Genomic DNA, 18,767 nt, shown 5'->3' with positions numbered 1-18,767 from the left:
CCCAGTATCTGTCTCTTAAGAACCTTAAAATCAGCAGCCTCACCCCTCCACCCCCTACTTTCCCCACAACCTTCTCAGCCTTTCTCCCAGTACAGGGAGGCTAGGGACTCAGCTACTGGGTTCACAGAGATGAAGGGGCCTGAGAGCTCTGGAACATCTGCAGTGTGGCCCCTTACCTTCAGCAGCACCACGTCCACAGTCCTGTCCACCTTGGAGATGTCACACAGGCTGTAGCGCCTCTTGTGCCGTTCATACATTTTTGTCCAAATGCAGAGGAGAGGAAACAAAATGTAGCAGACGTACCCACTGCTAACCTGGGGGACCAGTGCACTCCCCCAAGTCCAGAGTTCCAGATTTCTCACGCTGAGCTGGAGATCTGTGCCTTCCAGACTCCTCTCTCTACAAAACCCTCAAAGGGTCAAAAAATGATTAAAAAGAAACCAAGCAGAATCCAATTTCTTGAACTGACGGAGAACTTTCTGGCAACTTCAGAGAGCTGGGATGATAAATTTATAATTCATAATATAAACAACAGCCTCCTGATGCCGTGCTTTAGGCAGATCTTGAGTGAAAGACAAGCACACACCATTCCCATCACTGGCGATCACTCCAGCAGGAAAATTAAGGATGAACCGGCTATGCATAATGGCTAACACACGTGGGGGAAAAACCCAAAGCAGGCAATAAAAATCCAGTATGTACTTTATCAGGAAAAGAGAAAGAGAAGAAAAGGTAAGACAACTCTACTTCAAAGGGATGCCATGAAAACATTCTCATTCTCTCGTTAACTTCTGTTAAGGTAAAAAAAAAAAAAAAAAAAAAAAAGACAAGGAAAATCAATTTTTCCTTTATAGGGGGAAAAAATAAAAACAAAAGTAGACGCTTGGAGATTCTGTTCAGAGTCGAGTCTTTAGTCAGCCTGTTGCTCACCGGGCAGTAGGGCTTGGTTCTGATTTCAGCTGAGAATATCCACTGACAGCAGAGGAGAAGGAGAAGAGAAAGACCACTCCTCCTCTACTCCCTCCTCCCTTCTTGGGCGCTGGCCCTCCCCTACCCCAGCCCCCCTCTTTCCCTCACCCTCGGAACGTCACTACTTGCCCTTTCGGCTCCACAACCAGCAGCCTTGGAGGTTTGAAAACCTAATTGCAGTGGTGGGAACATGATTCATCCACAGACGAAGAAGAGAAAAACAAGGCTTCCTTTTCCAACCCACTTCCTGCTGCTCCTGTTCCCCCCCTCCTCTCCCCCTCCTCCCCACACCGTCCCCTATGAAAACGGCTCTGTCAGGCATCGCACGGTGCACCTCGAACGCTCTGATGTCCAAGCCGGAACACGATGAAGGGGGGAGGCGGCCGTCCCAAACATCACGAGCGAGTACAACACACTCCTCTATTCCACGAACGACAGCAAATTCAAACTGCCCAAGGCGTGCACCGCAGCTCCCTGCCAGATGCAAACCAGTGATTTCATGTGAGAAAAATGTCAGCCGAGGATCTCGGGCTGTGCCTCTGGGATCCAAAGTGGCTACAAAAGTGGCTGACGGGGTTTAAAAAGCAAGAGTTCAGTCTTTTGCCTTTTTGCAGGGGGGATGAGGGTGGGGAGAACGTGAGTGATGGAAGGGGCCTTAAAGAGAATTAAGGAGAGAAGGAAGGAGCAGAGTGAACAGGTACCCGTGCCAATACTTTCTCTGCATGAGGCTGTCACTTCATCTGCCTGTTTTCTTACTGAGCCACCCCCCCCCCCCCGGCAACAACCGGGGTTGGGGGGACAGGCCTACACCAGAACTCGTCCTGACTTCAGACACTCTCTCATTTGGTTGGTGAATGATCTGGGAGGGAAAAAAGAAGGAAGTGAAAGAAGCAAAAAGGGGGAAAAGAGTGGGGAAAGGCAAGAATAAGAAAATCTCCTTGTAAGAGCGTTAGGCTGCCACCCTTTTCCTCCAAGGGCCAGGGAAGTCGTGGCCAGACCTGGAGAGTGTGAGTGAGGGGGTGCAGATACCACAAGAGAAAGGAAGAAAAGAGATTTAGTGCTTACGTTTCTGTCAGTATTGCAACCGGAGTTGGTGACAAGGTTTTTCAGGAGTTACAAAGGGGGTGTAGAAGGTCTGATGAGTCACCACTTCCTCGGGCCAGGCGGTCTCGTTGCTAACCAGCCCAAAGGAGGGAAACGCAGCAAACTTCACGAGAAAGCCAGTGTTTTCCTCGCCTAGGACTGCACTGCAGTCCAGCTGTGACCGACCAGAGCCCAGGTCCCCACCCCTCACGGGGTCACCCAAGGCACGCAGGTGGACGGCCGCCTCTTCCCCACAGGCCCCCAGTGAGCCCGGAGTTCTGCGATGCTACCAACAAGAACAGTGAAACAGATGTTGCTTTTCATTAGAGTAGGATGGAGAACAGTAGAAACAGGATCAGCAGAGACAGCTTAAAAAGTTCCAACTAAAGTTCCTGCTCAGACTCACCCAAAGGGCTTTCTTTACAAATATTCGGAGACTCTGGTGCAGAGCACATATCGGAAGACCCTTCGGGCTGCCACGTGTGGGAAAGCTGCTAGTGTATCACCTTTTCTGTGGGAACTTTCATCAAGCTGTAACTCTGAACTCCCCCTCCTCCCCGTCTGAACACAGGGCCGGCTCCCCTCTATCCTCAACATGGTTTATTCCTCCTGCCACTCCCTTCTGTTTTAATTAGAATCGAATGTTTCCTGCTTCCAAGGTTCCCAGGCATCTCTCAAGGGATCAGAGAGGCTTTAATCACCATACAGCCTCCTGAGTCCCAACATCGTCTAACTACTGACTGAAACGGAGATAATCTCTATTGCCTTAACGGACATTTTGTGCCTTGCAGTGAGGCAAACAAACAGCAAGGTCTCTGCCCTCAACAAGTGTATATAATTAGAGAGAAACCGGTTTCAAAATAACGTAGCTGTCTGAAATGGTGGGACCTATAGATTAAACTATTTTATTTCTGACGATCTGCTGACTTTGTGCCACAGGCTGCAAACCTAGGCTTCTTCCTACTGTGTCTGCACACAAAAGCCCCCCGCCCAAAGGTTTGGAATCTTCCTTATAGTACTCTGTTCTTTCTTGTAGAACAAATGCTCTGGGTGGGGGAAAAAAGGTCTCCTTTGCTTCCCCCTCTGGATCTGTTCAGCACTTTCCACAGAACACAGTCTGCGGTCCTGGGCTTTGGCTGCTGCTGTGACAATTCCAACTTTCTATCAAAAACATCTGGAACCACGGAGCAGTTATGCTGTTAGGATTTTGAAACACAGCAACCAAACCAATCATTTTATATTCAAACCAGAGCTGAGAGCTATGAATTTTTTTTAATGTTTCTTTATTTTTGAGAGTGAGCGAGCGAGCACACAAGAGAGCATGCGAGCATGAGCAGGGGAGGGGCAGAAAGGGAGACAGAATCGGAAGCAGGCTCCAGGTTCTAAGCTGTCTGCACAGAGCCTGATGAGGGGCTCGAGCTCATGAACCATGAGATCATGACCTAAGCCCAAGTCGGACACTTAACTGACTGAGCCACCCAGGCGCCCCAGCTACGAATTTTTGTTTTGAGAAAATTTCCCCTTTCCTTTAATTTTGGAAACTTGTAGTAAAATATGTTTATTATTTATAGCCCCTTAGGGTAGTAGTTATTTACAAGATTAATTGTATCTCCCTTGTCTCTGCATCCTCTGTCCCACTCTCTATCCACAAAAGGAGTCCCAAATTCTTCAACAGAAGCAACCACTGCTTTTACTCTGTTCATACCACAGGCCCAACATATGTTCTTCAAGATTCCAGAAGAGGAAGTAGAAAAATATTTTCTGCATTTAAATTTAACTACAGCATTTCTGTTCGTGAATTAAATTTTCTCTTGATTTATTTAATTATAAGATCTAACAACTTACCCAAATTATTTAAGCAATTCTTCTGGGGCAACGCTCTTTGGCTCCTTTTGTTTAGTTAGGGCAGAATCCAGTCTCGAGTCCCACAGTCAAGTTTCTGAATTAGGACACCACCTAGTGGGTATGCCGAAGTCCCAAAGAGAACACCGAAAGCCAGGAAGCACTGCAGGGAGGGGGCTGGGGAGAGTCCACTACTACTAAGTATTTTTCCTGTAACCCCAAAGGGAACAGCAGCAGCACGCGACTGGACGCTGGCTAAGTAACCCCCCAATGATGGATTCCGTCCCTGCAGGGAACACAAGGAACCACGGTGGAAACCAAGGGCTCCTTCTATCCTAGGTGTGCCATGGTCTCACTGAGCGACTGGCAGAATTAGCCGGACTCTCTGGGCCTAGGTTTCCAGAACTGAAAAACAACAGGGGTTGGACACTATCTGGAGTTCCTTCTTGGTCGGATATGGTCAGTCTGAGACTAAGAAATCTTTATCACCTGCCACACGGCTCATAGGATGTGGGTAGATTCAGAGGAGAAAAGGGAATTGAGAAATTCTCTCAAAATCCGTTGTAGAAAACATGTAGTGTGTTTTTGCATCATTGTATTTTCCTCCTCCACTTTCACACGAAATCAGAAGGAAAGGTCTACCACAGTTAATTTTCATTTATCTGTGATTTCATCAACTTAAAAATAGTGAGCCATCCAGAGTTACACGTCTGATGGTGGCAAAAGTGACTAGAATACAGCTAAAATACTTCACCTCCACCGGGACAATTTGAGTCTGCTTAGAATAAGAGACTGTTTCATGTATGATGGTTGCTTGACTGAGAGGAGAAAGGAGGAAATTAATTACAGTGGCTGCAAAGTCACTGTTTCCGTGTGGGACTTCCTTTTTAATTTTAACTTAGGTGTCTGAGCACTACAGGTCCAGGGAGGCCTACCATCCCTCCCCCCAACCCCTCCACCCAGGCATTTCTCTGACTTTAGAGGTTCCAAGAAGGTGAAAAAAGCACAGGGGAAGGCCTTGGCCTGGCAATCAACCAGCGATTCGATCCGATCCTCGTTAACATAATTCTCCTTAACATAGCATGGGTGGTGGCAAAGCAGCGCCTTCTTCGCTTTAACCCCTTCCTGCCTTTGCAAGAAGAAACCTGAAGACCATTTCGCCCGCAGCAGCAAATTATCTGACCATAGTAACAATGGCAAAAAGAAATTAAGACAGAGGAATATAAAACAACAATAAAGCTTTAAAAATGTCTTTTTCTTTAAAAAAATTTTTTAATTATTTTTTGTAGAGACAGCGTGAGCAGGGGAAAGGTAGAGGGACACAGAGAGAGAATCTTAAGCAGGCTCCACACTCAGTACAGAGCCTGACACGGGGCTCGATCTCCCCACCTCAAGATCATGACCTGAGCCGACATCAAGAGTCAACGCTCAACTGACTGAGCCACCCAGGTGCCCCTAAAAATGTCCCTTTACAAGCTTTTGCTCCTCCCGGGAAACAGGTCTCAAGGAACATGTCCACAAATGTTAAATTTTACTAAAATTGCCAACAGCTTGGTGAAATAAAAGGAGGGAGGGCGGAGAAAGGAGGGGGCAGATTCACAATGTCGGGTGCAAAAGTGGTGACAGGACAGTTTCTTCTGCGGCATAATTTATTAATAACGACGTGTCCTGAGTACTTCCTGTCTGCCAGGTGCTTCCACGTGTACGACCTCATTTATTCCTCATCAAAAGCTCTAAGGTCACTGTCTGCCTTGTGGCGGAGAAGACCTGCACTCAGTGTTTCAGTCGGTTGTGTAAGGTCACACAGCTGATAAAATGAGTTTCCACTGAGCTCCATTCTGTGAATCTTCTTTCTGTCCGTTATGCATCTTATTTTGCTTTGAGTAATCCCCCAAAGTTAAAGAAATGAAACTATCGTTGAGAAAATGGAAGTTAAAAAATTGAGGAAAGAAAACTGAGAATTCATCACTCATACCAGTAGCTCAGGCTTGACTCTACACAAATGCCAAAGGTTAGAAAACAGTTTTCCTCTTTCAATAAACATGACAAACGGATCCTCATTTTAGAAAGTTCAGGTGGAGAGTGTATCATTACGCTGAACAGAGTCAACTTCTTGGTCGACATTTTCATCCTGAACGTTTCCTTTTTTTAGCCGCTCCTCGCTAACAGATTACAAAAGTCAGGACGAACACACCCAACACAGAGAATGAAAGATTTCTGGATTCGGACAACTAACCGCCAGCCAGGCCCTCTTTAGGCCGAATGGGTCTACGGCTCCTAGCTCTTCTCTTCGGAACAAACATTAGCTATTTCTTGTAGCAGCGTTTCAAGTATGTGAAGACAAGCATCAGGACTCACCGCCCTCCTCACAGCTTTTCTCCTGGACCACGATTCCCACGGCCGCTCCTCCCGTCACAGGGAACCCGACGGAGGACTCTCAGTGCTTCTGGTGACGGTGAGCCCGGGACGATCAAAATCAAGCTTAACTCGAGTACCACCCCAAGTAGGAAGATCCAAGCCTCTGATGAAATAGGCTCACTTCCCGTATTTTTTTGTTTGTTTGACTCAAATCAGATCTTCTTCATACTGTAACCTTGTGGTTTTATTTAAAGACCCACCTCACATCTTGCCCTTCTATATTCTCACTGAGGTTACTGTTTTAGCCTAAAAACAGCATCTTGAATCTAGATTCCATCACTGAAGTAGCAGCTGTCCATCCAAACTCTGTGTCATCTGTGAGCCTGAACAGCAAGGCTAACAACGGAGACCCAGAGATATCTCACTAAAAGCACCCCCTGGAAGGCCGCTGATGCAAAGGGTGCTCCTGATATCAAGTGCTGTTCCATCAGCTACAAAAAGCCAACTGAACCTTGAGTCCCATTTCTTCGTGTCTTTACTATATGGAACAGTCTGTAGAATTTCTTGCCGAAAGGAACACACCAGATCTATGGGATCCTCCCGTTCTACCCGTCTGCGACCCTCTTCAAAGGAGAAATGAGACACCACCCACGCAGTGCACTGTTTGATGATCATTTCTCTGTGTGGTCATGTACTAGATTTGAAACCAGATGCCAAAGATGGTCGTATCTGTTCAACCATAAATCATATTCACTGTTCTTTTTTTTTTTAAAGTAGGTTCCATACTGGGCGTGGATCTCAACGCAGGGCTTGAACTCACAACCCAGAGATCTAGACCTGAGCTGAGATTAAGAGTTAGATGCTTAACTGACTGAGCCACTCAGGCACCCCATATCCTTTATTATTTCTAAATCTCCTAGCAACATTTATTTTTAGCATGACCAGTATGAGTACATCACATAAGACTGGGCAGCACTGACAAAATTAAACAAAAACTACTCTAATTTTTTCCTCATAATGGTTCAATATAAGAGCTTTTCACACATCTTTACCAACTTCACAATCCTATAATTGCAAACTCTTAAGAGGTTGAGTAAAATGACTATAAAGAACAGGACCTCTTTCTCCCCAAAGCATTAATAAAAAAAGGGATATGCTTCCTCCACATTTTTTTATTCTTCAACACACCAACTATACTACGGACACTAAAATGTATTCTGTACACAAAAGTGTATTTTTGTTATTTTTCCTACCCAAATAGTTTGCACATACATTTACAAGTGCAAAAAGCCTGAGGTTCAGGCTAAACTTCCGGTCGTAACTTCTATTTCAGATGGTAACCTAGGCCTTGAAAAATATTTTTGTAGCTATCGATTAAATAACTCTTAAGCATCTTAACTGAGGTATGACTGACATGCATATAATAAGTTGCACCTATTTCAAGTATACTAAGTATTTTGTAAACATTTAATTTTTAAATAGAATTTTCAAATCTTCCCAAAGAATGTGGCTTTAAGATATATTGAAATTTTTAAAACACGGAATGCTGAGAAAGCTAAAAGTGGCGAATTTCATGTAGAATGCTAAAAATGGCAAATTTAGGGGCGCCTGGGTGGCGCAGTCGGTTAAGCGTCCGACTTCAGCCAGGTCACAATCTCGCGGTCCGGGAGTTCGAGCCCCGCGTCAGGCTCTGGGCTGATGGCTCAGAGCCTGGAGCCTGTTTCCAATTCTGTGTCTCCCTCTCTCTCTGCCCCTCCCCCGTTCATGCTCTGTCTCTCTCTGTCCCAAAAATAAATAAACGTTGAAAAAAAAAAATTTTTTTTTAAATGGCAAATTTAGGGGTGCCTGGGTGGCTCAGCTGGTTAAGTGTCTGACTTCGGCTCAGGTCATGATCTCACGGTTCGTGAGTTTGAGCTGTGCTGACAGCTCAGAGCCCGGAACCTGGTTCGGATTCTGTGTCTCCTTCTCTCTTTGCCCCTCCCCTGCCTGCACTCTGACTCTGACTCTCTCTCTCTCTCTCTCTCTCAAAAATGAAAAAAAGAAATATTAAAAAATTTTTAAGAATAAAATAAAAATGGCAAATTTAGTATCAGTAACAATTTATTTATTTATTTTTAAATGTTTTATTTATTTTTAAGACACAGAGAGACAGAGCACGAGCTTGGGAGGGGCAGAGAGAGAGGGAGACACAGAATCCGAAGCAGGCTCCAGGCTCTGAGCTGTCAGCACAGAGCCCGATGCGGGGCTTGAACTCACGAACTGTGAGATCATGACCTGGGCCGAAGTCGGACGCTCAACCGACTGAGCCACCCGGGACCCCCTCCAAGTATCAGTAACAATTTAAACAACCAAGAAATTTCACATGGGAAACTCATCATACTGGTACGAGTGTATACTCCAACTTCATGCGTCACTGACCTAAACCTTTAACAAGCTGATTTTCAGGAAATGAAGTTAGACAAGTATTTACTGAACACCTATGTATGCTTGGCACTGAGCATACAACAGCAAACGAGACATTAAGGAGCTATGATAAGATGCAAGGCGTGTTCACACAGAGGAATCACAGGACACAAGGACATTTGCCTTTAGACGGAACAGGCTCTGAGGGCCAGAAGAGGCTTGCTGTGGAGATGCTGACTACTCTGGGGCCCTACGGATGAGTAGGAGCTCACCAGGTGAGAGGCAGGGAGCCCCAGGACCGGGCTACAGAGAGGCATTCTGTGCACATGCTGGCAGAGGACTGAGTACTAGCACCCAGAGGCGAGAAAGAGCGAGTGGCAAAGGATGAGTCCCGCGGAGCAGAAAAAGGCAGCTCCAGATGAACACGCTACTTACGTGGAGAAGTCTGCATCACTGCAACAAGAAAAAGCCATGGAAGGGTTGTTAGCTAGAGAAAGGCATTTAGAGTTCTGCTTTCAAAAATACCATTTTTCTAGAGCATGTTCCTAGACAGGAGGGAGAAGACGAGAGGCAGGGAGACCGGTCACAGAGCTGTAACACACGTTGGATGAGAGGGGAGGGGAGTGTGAATTCAGGTGATGAAAGTGGAGATCAAGAAAAGGAAATGAGAGTCTGACGATACTATAACCGTTAACAGGCAGTGGGGGTGGAGGATGAGGCGGAGAGCAGCGCTGTCAGACCAGGACTCTGCCCTGGGCAACCAGACAAACAGTGGGGTGGAGCCCAAGGAGGCAGCAGGGAGAGATCAGATGAGGAGGCAGGTTTTTTTGTTTCTGTTTCTTGTTTGGTTTTGTTTGTTTATTTTGAGAGAGGGAGAGAGAGACAGATCGAGAGCATGTGAGCAGGGGAGGGGCAGAGAGAGAGGAAGAGAGAGAATCCCAAGCACAATCTGTGCTGCCAGCTGAGAGCCCAACATGGGGCTAGAACCGTGAAATCATGACCCAAGCTGAAATCAAGAGTTGGATGCTTAACCGACTGAGCCATGCAGGTGCCCCTGATGACGAGTCAGTTTTAGATGCAGAGAATCCGAGGATCTCAGAGACATCTGAGCAAAGCCCTGGTAAGCAGGCAAGCGTGTGCGTCTGGAGCTCAGGAGAATGGCTGGGATTGGGCATTCAGATTTGGGAATCAACACACAGACGGGACATCAGGGACACTTTCAAAAGAGGGAAAGATTTCAAAGAACAGCAAACAGCACCAATGCTGTAAAAAGCTCACGCAAAGTAAGAGATTTGGATTTTGCTACATAAACGTTCCACAGACCTGGGAGAGGCGGGTTTGGGGTAGCAGAGCAAGGACAGCTGATGTAAGTATTCTAGAGTGTCACAAGGGAACATTTAGGTTCTGTCTGCACACTCCACTTTTCTCAGCCGTCTCTTAAGAAGTCCTTCCTATGAGAGAAGGTATCTTAGTGAATCCTTCCACCATGTTGCTATAGGAGTACTAACCTGGTAATAAATACTTCAGGCTGCAAAAGACTTTCTGAGAAGTAACTGAAGCCTTAGCAGAGAAAAGGGACCATTAACACAAAGTGAGTTCTTTGCAATATGTATGCCTGTTCTTTTGTGCACTTTGAATTTTTTCCTAGAGGTTCTATCAGAGACCAGGAGAGAACACTGGAATGTACACACTGCTATCTTGGTTAGGAATATGGACAAGCGCTTGGTAACAACTGGAGGAGGGAAGCGGGGTGGACAGTGTTTGGGCAAGGAAATGGGAAAAGAAGGGCATGGCCAACAAGTAAGAAACTCCCTTTCCATACGAACATCTATGGAAATCAGAACAACCCTTACTCTATAAAACAAAGGCAATGAGATCAAGGGAAACAACACTGACATTTGGTGACCAGAATTTCCTAATGGGATTTTGTCATCACTAGCCAGTCATGGTCAGTTAGTAGCAAACCAGTGAAGATGAACAAAATTTTTTTTTACCATTCAACTAACACTGAAATACCTGCTGGAGTTAGGTGGCTCTGTAAGGCGTTAGGAGCTATAAAGATGGATGAGATGTTTCCTGGGCCTCAAGGAAGGGGCAATGGCAGGAAATACAAGTATAAGACAGCCTGGGTAGTACAAATGAAATGCGGAAATTCCAGCAAAGGAACAAGGATCTCTGGCTGCACTGATTGGGTAGAAAAATCCCACGAAGGTGGGCGTTGCCTGTGAAGAGTGTGAGAGAGGGTACAGATGTCGACGAGTGGCAGGTATGACGGAAGACTAGCCAAACTGTCTAGTTACATGCGTCAAATCCTATAAGGGAGCGCTATTAACATTAGCCTGGGAAAGCATTAACAACCTAGATTATAAAAGCATATGATGTCATGTCAAAAAGTTTAGACTCTATTGAGAGGCACCTGGGAGCCAGTGAGGACTCTGCAGCAGAGAAGCAGTATGACTTGTGCTGTAATTCAGGAAGACCGTACACAAGTCTTTAGCCACATCAAGCCTCGTCTCCTCATATGGATGTCTCCGTGGTCTTAGCCAGTCTTATTCACTACTATTCCCCTAGGTAGACATACCGTTGAACTCCCAATGTTCTATAATCAGGACATGGTTCTTTTTTTTTTTTTTTAATGTTAATTTATTTTTGAGAGAGACACATAGCATGAATGGGGGAGGGTTACAGAGAGAGGGACACACAGAATATAAAGCAGGCTCCAGGCTCTGAGCTGTCGGTACAGAGCCCGATGTGGGGCTTGAACTCATGAACTGTGAAATCACGACCTAAACTGATGTCAGATGCTTAACCAATTGAGCCACCCAGACACCCCAGTACGTGGTTCTTCCTACCTCAACGCCCCTGGCTCTTGGGAACAGTTGTGGGCTATGAAACTCCCTACCTTGTCTCTTCACCTTAGCCAAAATCCACCCCTCAAATCCTACTTTCCTAATGAGGGAATCTCTGCCCACTCTAACCACCTTAAAACTCTGTCCTTTGTACTTTGATGGTCCTTAACTCTGTTACATTCACTCTACAGTGTTCTGCCCTGTCTTGCTCTTGATGCTGTACCTTGACTCTAAGTGGATGCTGAGTTCCCTAAAGGCAACAGGCCCTTCAGTTTCTCTTGCAGAATGCCAAAAATGGCACCAGATACTCAGAGGCTAGATGACTAACTGACCACATACTCACTTATTACTACAGTCATAATCCTCAGACTTTTCCAATGGCTGGCCAGATTTAATGCTTAAATGGGAGAACAAAATTTTTTTTTTTTTTTTTAAATCAGAGCTAACATATAGAAAAGGGGGTAGTCTAAAAGACTCTCTGAACTGAAAGGTTAAAAGTCCTGGTCAGACTTGAAAACTCATGTTCAAAATAACCATACCCTCAGGAAAATTCCGAATCCCACATAAAATGCAAATGTATTACTTTAGGAAGTTACTCAACTTACTCTTATTTTTCACTTCATGGCAAAAAGAACAGCCCTAACACAGTCAGTCAGACAAGCCAAAAAGTGATTCAGCTTCCCATGAAAGACTTGCCTCATCCCACCACACACCACTGGACAGTCATGCCTTCCCAAAAAATGGAGAGGTAGAACTTGCTCTTTTCATCAACTGTCCAAAAGACAAAACAAAGGGAAAAGAGAAAAAAAATCCTTCAAGGAAAAAAAAACCCCAAAAACCTTACTCTTTAACACTACTGCCAGGTCAATTTTGGCATCTGCTTATTCCCAAAAGAACAAATCTGGTTTTGCTCATTTACAGTCTTCTCTTTGGAGCTTGCACTTGATAATTTTATTTAGCTAGAACAGATACCTTGGTGTTCTGAAAATTTTTAAGGAAGTACAGCATAATTGTCTACCTCAGATGAAATTTAAGAATTTGTTTCAGAAGAGCTGTTAGCACAGAAACACATTTTGGGTTGGAGGTCGGGGGCAGCCCTTGACTTCAGTCCATGCAGGCCGAGATGTCCCCCACAGTACACATGACAGGAAGGGAAGGGATGGCCCACTGGGTAGTGCAGTGACTCTCCAGGACATCGGTCAAGAAGACGAAACTGCAGCCAGACTGCCTTGGGCAAGCTATAGAAACTTTCTGTTCCTTAGCTCCTCACCTGTAAAATGGGGTAAAACCCAATCATAGCAAACACTGAAAGAAAAATGCCGTTATGAGGAATAAATGAATTGGTACATGTATTTTGTATATGCCCGCAGCATGAGTACTGTTAACTGCTGTACTATTTTATTATCACCAGTACATTTTTGCCTTATTTATAAAAAATAAAAAATAAAAGGGGCGCCTGGGTGGCACAGTCGGTTAAGCGTCCGACTTCAGCCAGGTCATGATCTCGCGGTCTGGGAGTTCGAGCCCTGCGTCAGGCTCTGGGCTGATGGCTCAGAGCCTGGAGCCTGTTTCCGATTCTGTGTCTCCCTCTCTCTCTGCCCCTCCCCCGTTCATGCGCTGTCTCTCTCTGTCCCAAAAATAAATAAACGTTGAAAAAAAAAATTTTAAAAATAAAAAAAAATAGGCATTTAAGTCAGCCTACAAGGTGGGGGGGGGGGCGGGGTGGAAGGCAAAACCAAGTCACAGATATATTCTGACTCAAATTAGAAATTACAGACCAAAACACCTTTCCTGTGAATCAGATCACCATGTTCCCCCTGAAGATATTTGTATCCTGAGACAGGAAAACAGAGAGAGGGGAAAAGTCTTGTTTTCTGTGGTAAGTGGAAAAGGCAGGTAGCTTCTCCAGAAGCGAAGGCCAAAGAAGCTATTGAACTTCTGAATATCACCCTGTTTTATGGAGAAGCAGCTCTTGAAAAAGGTCGAGATAGGGCTGGGAACTTACACCAAACAGTTAGCCTTGGGGGAAAAAAAGAAAGAAAAAAAAAAAAAAAAAGAAAAACGTTCTTCCTCTGAGGCAAAGGGAAAGGAGTAAGAAAAGACAGATATTTATAGATTTTTCCTGGCCAATCCCCAAGTGCCTAATTTGGGCTGAACTTACAGTGTCCCTGAACAATCCCCACCCAGCAGGCTGAAATACCAGTGTGACCCGCTGGGATAAAGAGTGTTTGGCTCTAAGAGGTGACTCTGGGAGAAAAGACCAGAGGAGCTGGTCTCTTCTCGTAGACTCCTCTTCTGAGGTCACACAAGTCAACTTACCGTTTTGTGTTCAGACTAAACTTTTCACTGGGCTCCCTCCGTGTCCTTGATCCTGCCCTCATCGTCTTCCCCATTTATACAAAACAAGTCTTTGACTTCTTCCAATGTGATCGCAATGGTGATGCCTCCACTAAGCACCTCAGTCAAAAAGCGGACTCTATTAGGACTGCGCCCCACCACACTGAAAGCATCCATTGATGATCACAGCAATCCACGTCCCTGTTGTCCAAGACCCTTGGAGCAAGACACCTCCTGTTTCTTGGATTTCCTACAGATTCCTGGCCTTAGCAATCGACAAATGGTTCCTGTGTGAATAAATATCCACCTCTCTGTCTGAAGATCTTTCAGGCAAGGCAACCCATTTCCCAGAGGATCAAACCGGTACAGGCAATCTGGATTCAGAAGCTCCTTTTAGTCATAAATTTAAATCCCCTCTGGATTTCTGATGTGGAGATATGCATGAGAGAAAGGCATCTATTCTGCTCACTACAAACAAATGGTGTGAGTAGTTAGACCTTATCAAGAAACAGGACATGCCAGAAACTAACCAGCTAGTGGAGGAACTTCCCTGTCTACTCTCAATGGCTTTTTGAAATCTAAATTGCAGCTAAGGTAAGTCCCATAAGGGCATTCTGAAGATCTGACTAAACACACACTGACTTTTATTTGTTCATAATTATCAACAGACTGATAACCTAGTGCCTTTCTAAATATGCAGATGTCTCTTTCTGGAATTAATATGAATGCTTTCAACATAAACCTTGAAAAGAGAAAAACGTTCTCCATGAAACTTAAAAAATATGTATTCTGGGGTGCCTGGGTGGTTCAGTCAGTTGAGTGTCCCAGTTCGGCTCAGGTCATGATCTCACAGTTCTGAGTCTGAGCCCCAGCGTTGGTCTCTGCGCTAACAGCTCAGAGGCTGAAGCCTGCTTCAGATTCTGTCTCTCTCTCGCTCTCTCTGCCCCTCCTCCACGTACACTCTCCCTCCCCCTCTCTCAAAAATAAACATTAAAAAAAATTATTTATATATAATTATATATATAATATATACATATACACACACACACACACACACACATACATACTCTGCACAAAATGGTGAATTATTAAAGACTAAGGTTCATGGAAGCATTTGGTACTCTCTTCAATGATGTGCATATGTATGTGCTCAATGTGTGTGTCTGGCTCAGAAGACTGCACAGCACTAACTAGCCAGTGGCTGTGCCAAGGACAATACACCTAACAAATCAAGCTATCCGTGGGGATGGTTTAAGCATGATCAGGGCTGCTCTGTGGGCTCCCAGCACTGTGCAGGACACACAGGAGGCCTTTGCTCTGTCCCTCCAACTCGCCATGTGTAACTATCACAATGCGTTTCTTCTGCCTGTCCTGTGGGGATGCTGTAAGAACAAGCACTGGTGGTCTTCCAAAGAGCACAGCATTACTTAACATGGTTTACTGTTCTTATCTTTCTTTCATACAAGTGGAGTTTTTCAAGGTCTGAATTGTAATGGCTCTCCTCTAATTCTCATACTGATGAACCTGAAGAAGTTTCGATCTGTTGTGTTTTACTACAAAGGCAATTATCCAAATTCTACATAGATAGAAAGATGGACCACTTTTCTCGGTTCAACCCTAGATACTCATATTAATGAGTTATCAATGAGGAGCTTCCTTTTCTCCACCTGTTTTTTATTTGTTTTTATTATTATTATTTTTTAAATTTTTTTAATGTTTATTTATTTTTGAGACAGAGAGAGACAGAGCATGAACGGGGGAGGGTCAGAGAGAGGGAGACACAGAATCTGAAACGGGCTCCAGGCTCTGAGCTATCAGCACAGAGCCCGACGCAGGGCTCGAACTCACGGACCGTGAGATCATGACCTGAGCCGAAGTCGGACGCTTAACCGACTGAGCCACCCAGGCGCCCCCCCTTTTTTCTTAATTTGAAAGAGAGGAGTGTGCGAGCAGGGGACAGGGGCGGGGGGGGGGAGGGAGGGAGAGAGGGAGAGAGGGAAAGGGAGAGAGAGGGAAAGGGAGAGAGAGGGGGAGAGAGGGGGAGAGAGGGGGAGAGAGGGGGAGAGAGGGGGAGAGAGGGGGAGAGAGGGGGAGAGAGGGGGAGAGAGGGGGAGAGAGGGGGAGAGAGGGGGAGAGAGAGAGAGAGAGGATCCTAAGCAGGCTCCACGCCCAGCACGGAGCCTGACACGGGGCTCGATCACACCACTCTTGAGATCATGACCGGAAGTGAAATCAAGAGTCAGATGCTCAACCGACCGAGCCCCCAGGCACTCCCTCCACCTGATTTTTAGTTGCAACTCCTGCCATCCTGATTAAGTGTGTCTCAACCTCGACCAACAAAACTTAAAAGCTTCCAATACATTTGCTATGGAAATAGGAAACAGCATTTTAAAAGAAAGGGGATTACTTAAGACTGCTGGTGCCCCAAAGGAGAGAAGTTAGTAAACGGATTGAGTAAATCTACTCTTCTGTGAAGTTCACTGAAGTATTACAGACCATCACCAATAAGCAAAAATCAGTCTTGCTTAAAGTTCTTCCTGTGTTTCTTTTCCTTCAAGATGCTTGCCACGCACACAACACTGTGTCGTGCCTGTCATGTGTGGGATGACATGGCAGGTCACCACGCAGGGGCAGGGGTAAGGGGCAGCGGAGTGCGCCCTGTGGCGGCGTGCAGGGCTCACAGTCCGTCTCACAGTTGCAGCGTCCCATGTTCAGTGCGCTATTCAACCCCACAGCACGTCTGAGAAGGGTCTTCCAGAAAGAAAGAGCACCTGGGTGGATGCCAAAGGTGCACTGCCGGCAGAGGATACCAATGAGCAAGCACAGCAGCAGACTGACACGGAAAAGAGAAGTCTGGTGAGGCTGGCCGCTGGATTCTACGTCGGAGCAGCAAGAGCTGACGGGACCCTACACGCGACCTGAGGAACCAGACCCGGAGGGCCATGTATGCTCCATGACCATGAAGTTTAAGAACTGAAGAGCTAACTTGATTTACTTTCAGCAAGAATCTGGAACGCAAGCTAGAGCAGTGGTCCTCAAGGTGGGGTCTACAAAAACCTTGAGGGTCCCGGAGACATTTTCAGGGCATCTGTGGGCTCAAAACTATTTTCACCGTGGTGCTAATAGGTTATTTGCCCCTTTTGCTATGTTCATTATCTGTGCTGATGGCCCTAGCATGAATCAAGACGGTGTCACCACAGTGAACCCGTGGTCATTATGTTCCTCACCGCTACACACTCAGTTTGAGGAAAGAAAATACTTCCACGTAGAATGTCCTTGATGAAGCTGGAAACATTAATTTCATTCGATTTCAATCCTGAGGTGCTTATCTCTTTAATATTCTGTGTGACAAATGGGAAGCACACAGAAATGCTCTGCATACAAGGTAGCGTGGTTATCTTGAGGAAATTCACTTGTGCAACTGTTTTAAGGAGTGAGCTAAGCTAGCCACTTTTTTCATGGAACAACATTTTTACTTGAAAGAAAGACTGGCAAATGAATGAATGATGCTTATTCAGAACTTGGGTATTTTCTTGGAAGTGAACTAAGTGAACCTGTCTCTCCAGAGAAACAGCTGGCAGTGTTTACTGCTGATGATAAAATTCAGACTTTCAAGTGGAAATGAGAATTTTGGAAAACTTCTATCTGCCACTGTGAACTTGCCAAGTTTACCAGCACTTGAAGCCATTTCTGATGAAACTGGTGGTAATATTAACAAATGTGATTTTCTGGAGACTGAAAATGAAAAAACATTCAACGTTTGGAAGAGGTGCTATTTCTCAATGAATCAGTATTTTCCAAATGATTGATACAGGAGGTTAGAAAATCCTGCATGGCTGAAAGATCCAGTGGATTTTAATGTACCCGAGTACAAAAAGCTCAACGACAGGACCTCAGATTCCATACTGCCAATAATTCTTAACATATCGTCTGTCAATTCTGATTTGGTATTAAGTAAAAATACCAAATCATCTGAGAAAGCAATTACAATATTCCTCCCTTTTAAAAGACTGGATTTTCTTTATAGAATTCAACCAAAATACTGTATTCTAACATATTAAATCCATAAGAGATAGGAGAATCAAACTGTTGTCTACTGAATGAAGTTAGATTAAAACCAATTAGATTAAAATGACACTCTTCTAATCTGGTTTTTGTTTTGAAAAGCTGTTTTCCATAAATATGCTATTCAAATGAAAAAGTAGTGATTTGTTACTATTATAAATGAATTAATACTTTTTAAATGTCTCAGTTTTAATTTCTAATGGGACAAATACTTGTAGGTAAAACCCATGTAAACAAAAGGTATTTGGAGTTCCTAATAATTTTTAAAAGTGTAACGGAGCCTTTTTTTTTTTTTTCAACGTTTTTATTTATTTTTTTTGGGACAGAGAGAGACAGAGCATGAATGGGGGAGGGGCAGAGAGAGAGGGAGACACAGAATCGGAAACAGGCTCCAGGCTCTGAGCCATCAGCCCAGAGCCCGACGCGGGGCTCGAACTCCCGGACCGGACCGCGAGATCGTGACCTGGCTGAAGTCGGACGCTTAACCGACTGCGCCACTCAGGCGCCCCTAAAAGTGTAACGGAGCCTTGAGACCCAAAAGTTCAAGAACTGTTGGGTTTATAAGGTAGAAAGAAGTTAGTGGTAAGGAAACCAGCGAATCCAGGTGAGCAAGGAGGAGGACGTGAACCCTCTAAATCAGAGTCTGATGCCACAGGTTAAATTTGACAGGAAAAAAATGGGGCCTGGGGTGGGGGTGGGGTGTGAATCTGGGATGAAAGGTTTCTAGTTAAAGAGACTGTATGAAAGCCAAACAATAATATTTTGAATGCAGCTGATGAATTAAGAGTAACTACAGCAGGAATGAAAGGCAAAGATGGTTTTCTGAAGGGTGAATAAAGTTCTTTATGATCTATGTGCAAA

The 18,767-nt window shown here is 45.0% G+C and overlaps 1 protein-coding gene across 11 annotated transcripts in view; it reads right to left on the bottom strand.

Annotated features, from left to right (window-relative positions):
- AKAP13 (A-kinase anchoring protein 13) overlaps nt 1–18,767 on the bottom strand; it is a 335,610-nt gene that overhangs the window by 118,315 nt on the left and 198,528 nt on the right. The window contains exon 1 of one of the 11 annotated variants that reach the window (XM_025919640.2): nt 177–1,050. The exons of the other annotated variants lie outside the window; for them this stretch is intronic. Within the exon in view, the coding sequence (XP_025775425.1) occupies nt 177–257 (81 nt within the window). The 5' untranslated portion in view covers nt 258–1,050. Of the gene's footprint in view, nt 1–176; nt 1,051–18,767 lie in introns of those variants that run through there. 11 annotated transcript variants of the gene reach the window in all.

The sequence above is a fragment of the Puma concolor genome, chromosome B3 (assembly GCF_028749965.1).
Source record: "Puma concolor isolate L17-30 chromosome B3, mPumCon1.1.hap2, whole genome shotgun sequence".
Lineage (NCBI taxonomy): Eukaryota > Metazoa > Chordata > Mammalia > Carnivora > Felidae > Puma > Puma concolor.
This window is presented reverse-complemented; position numbering and strand designations above follow the sequence as displayed.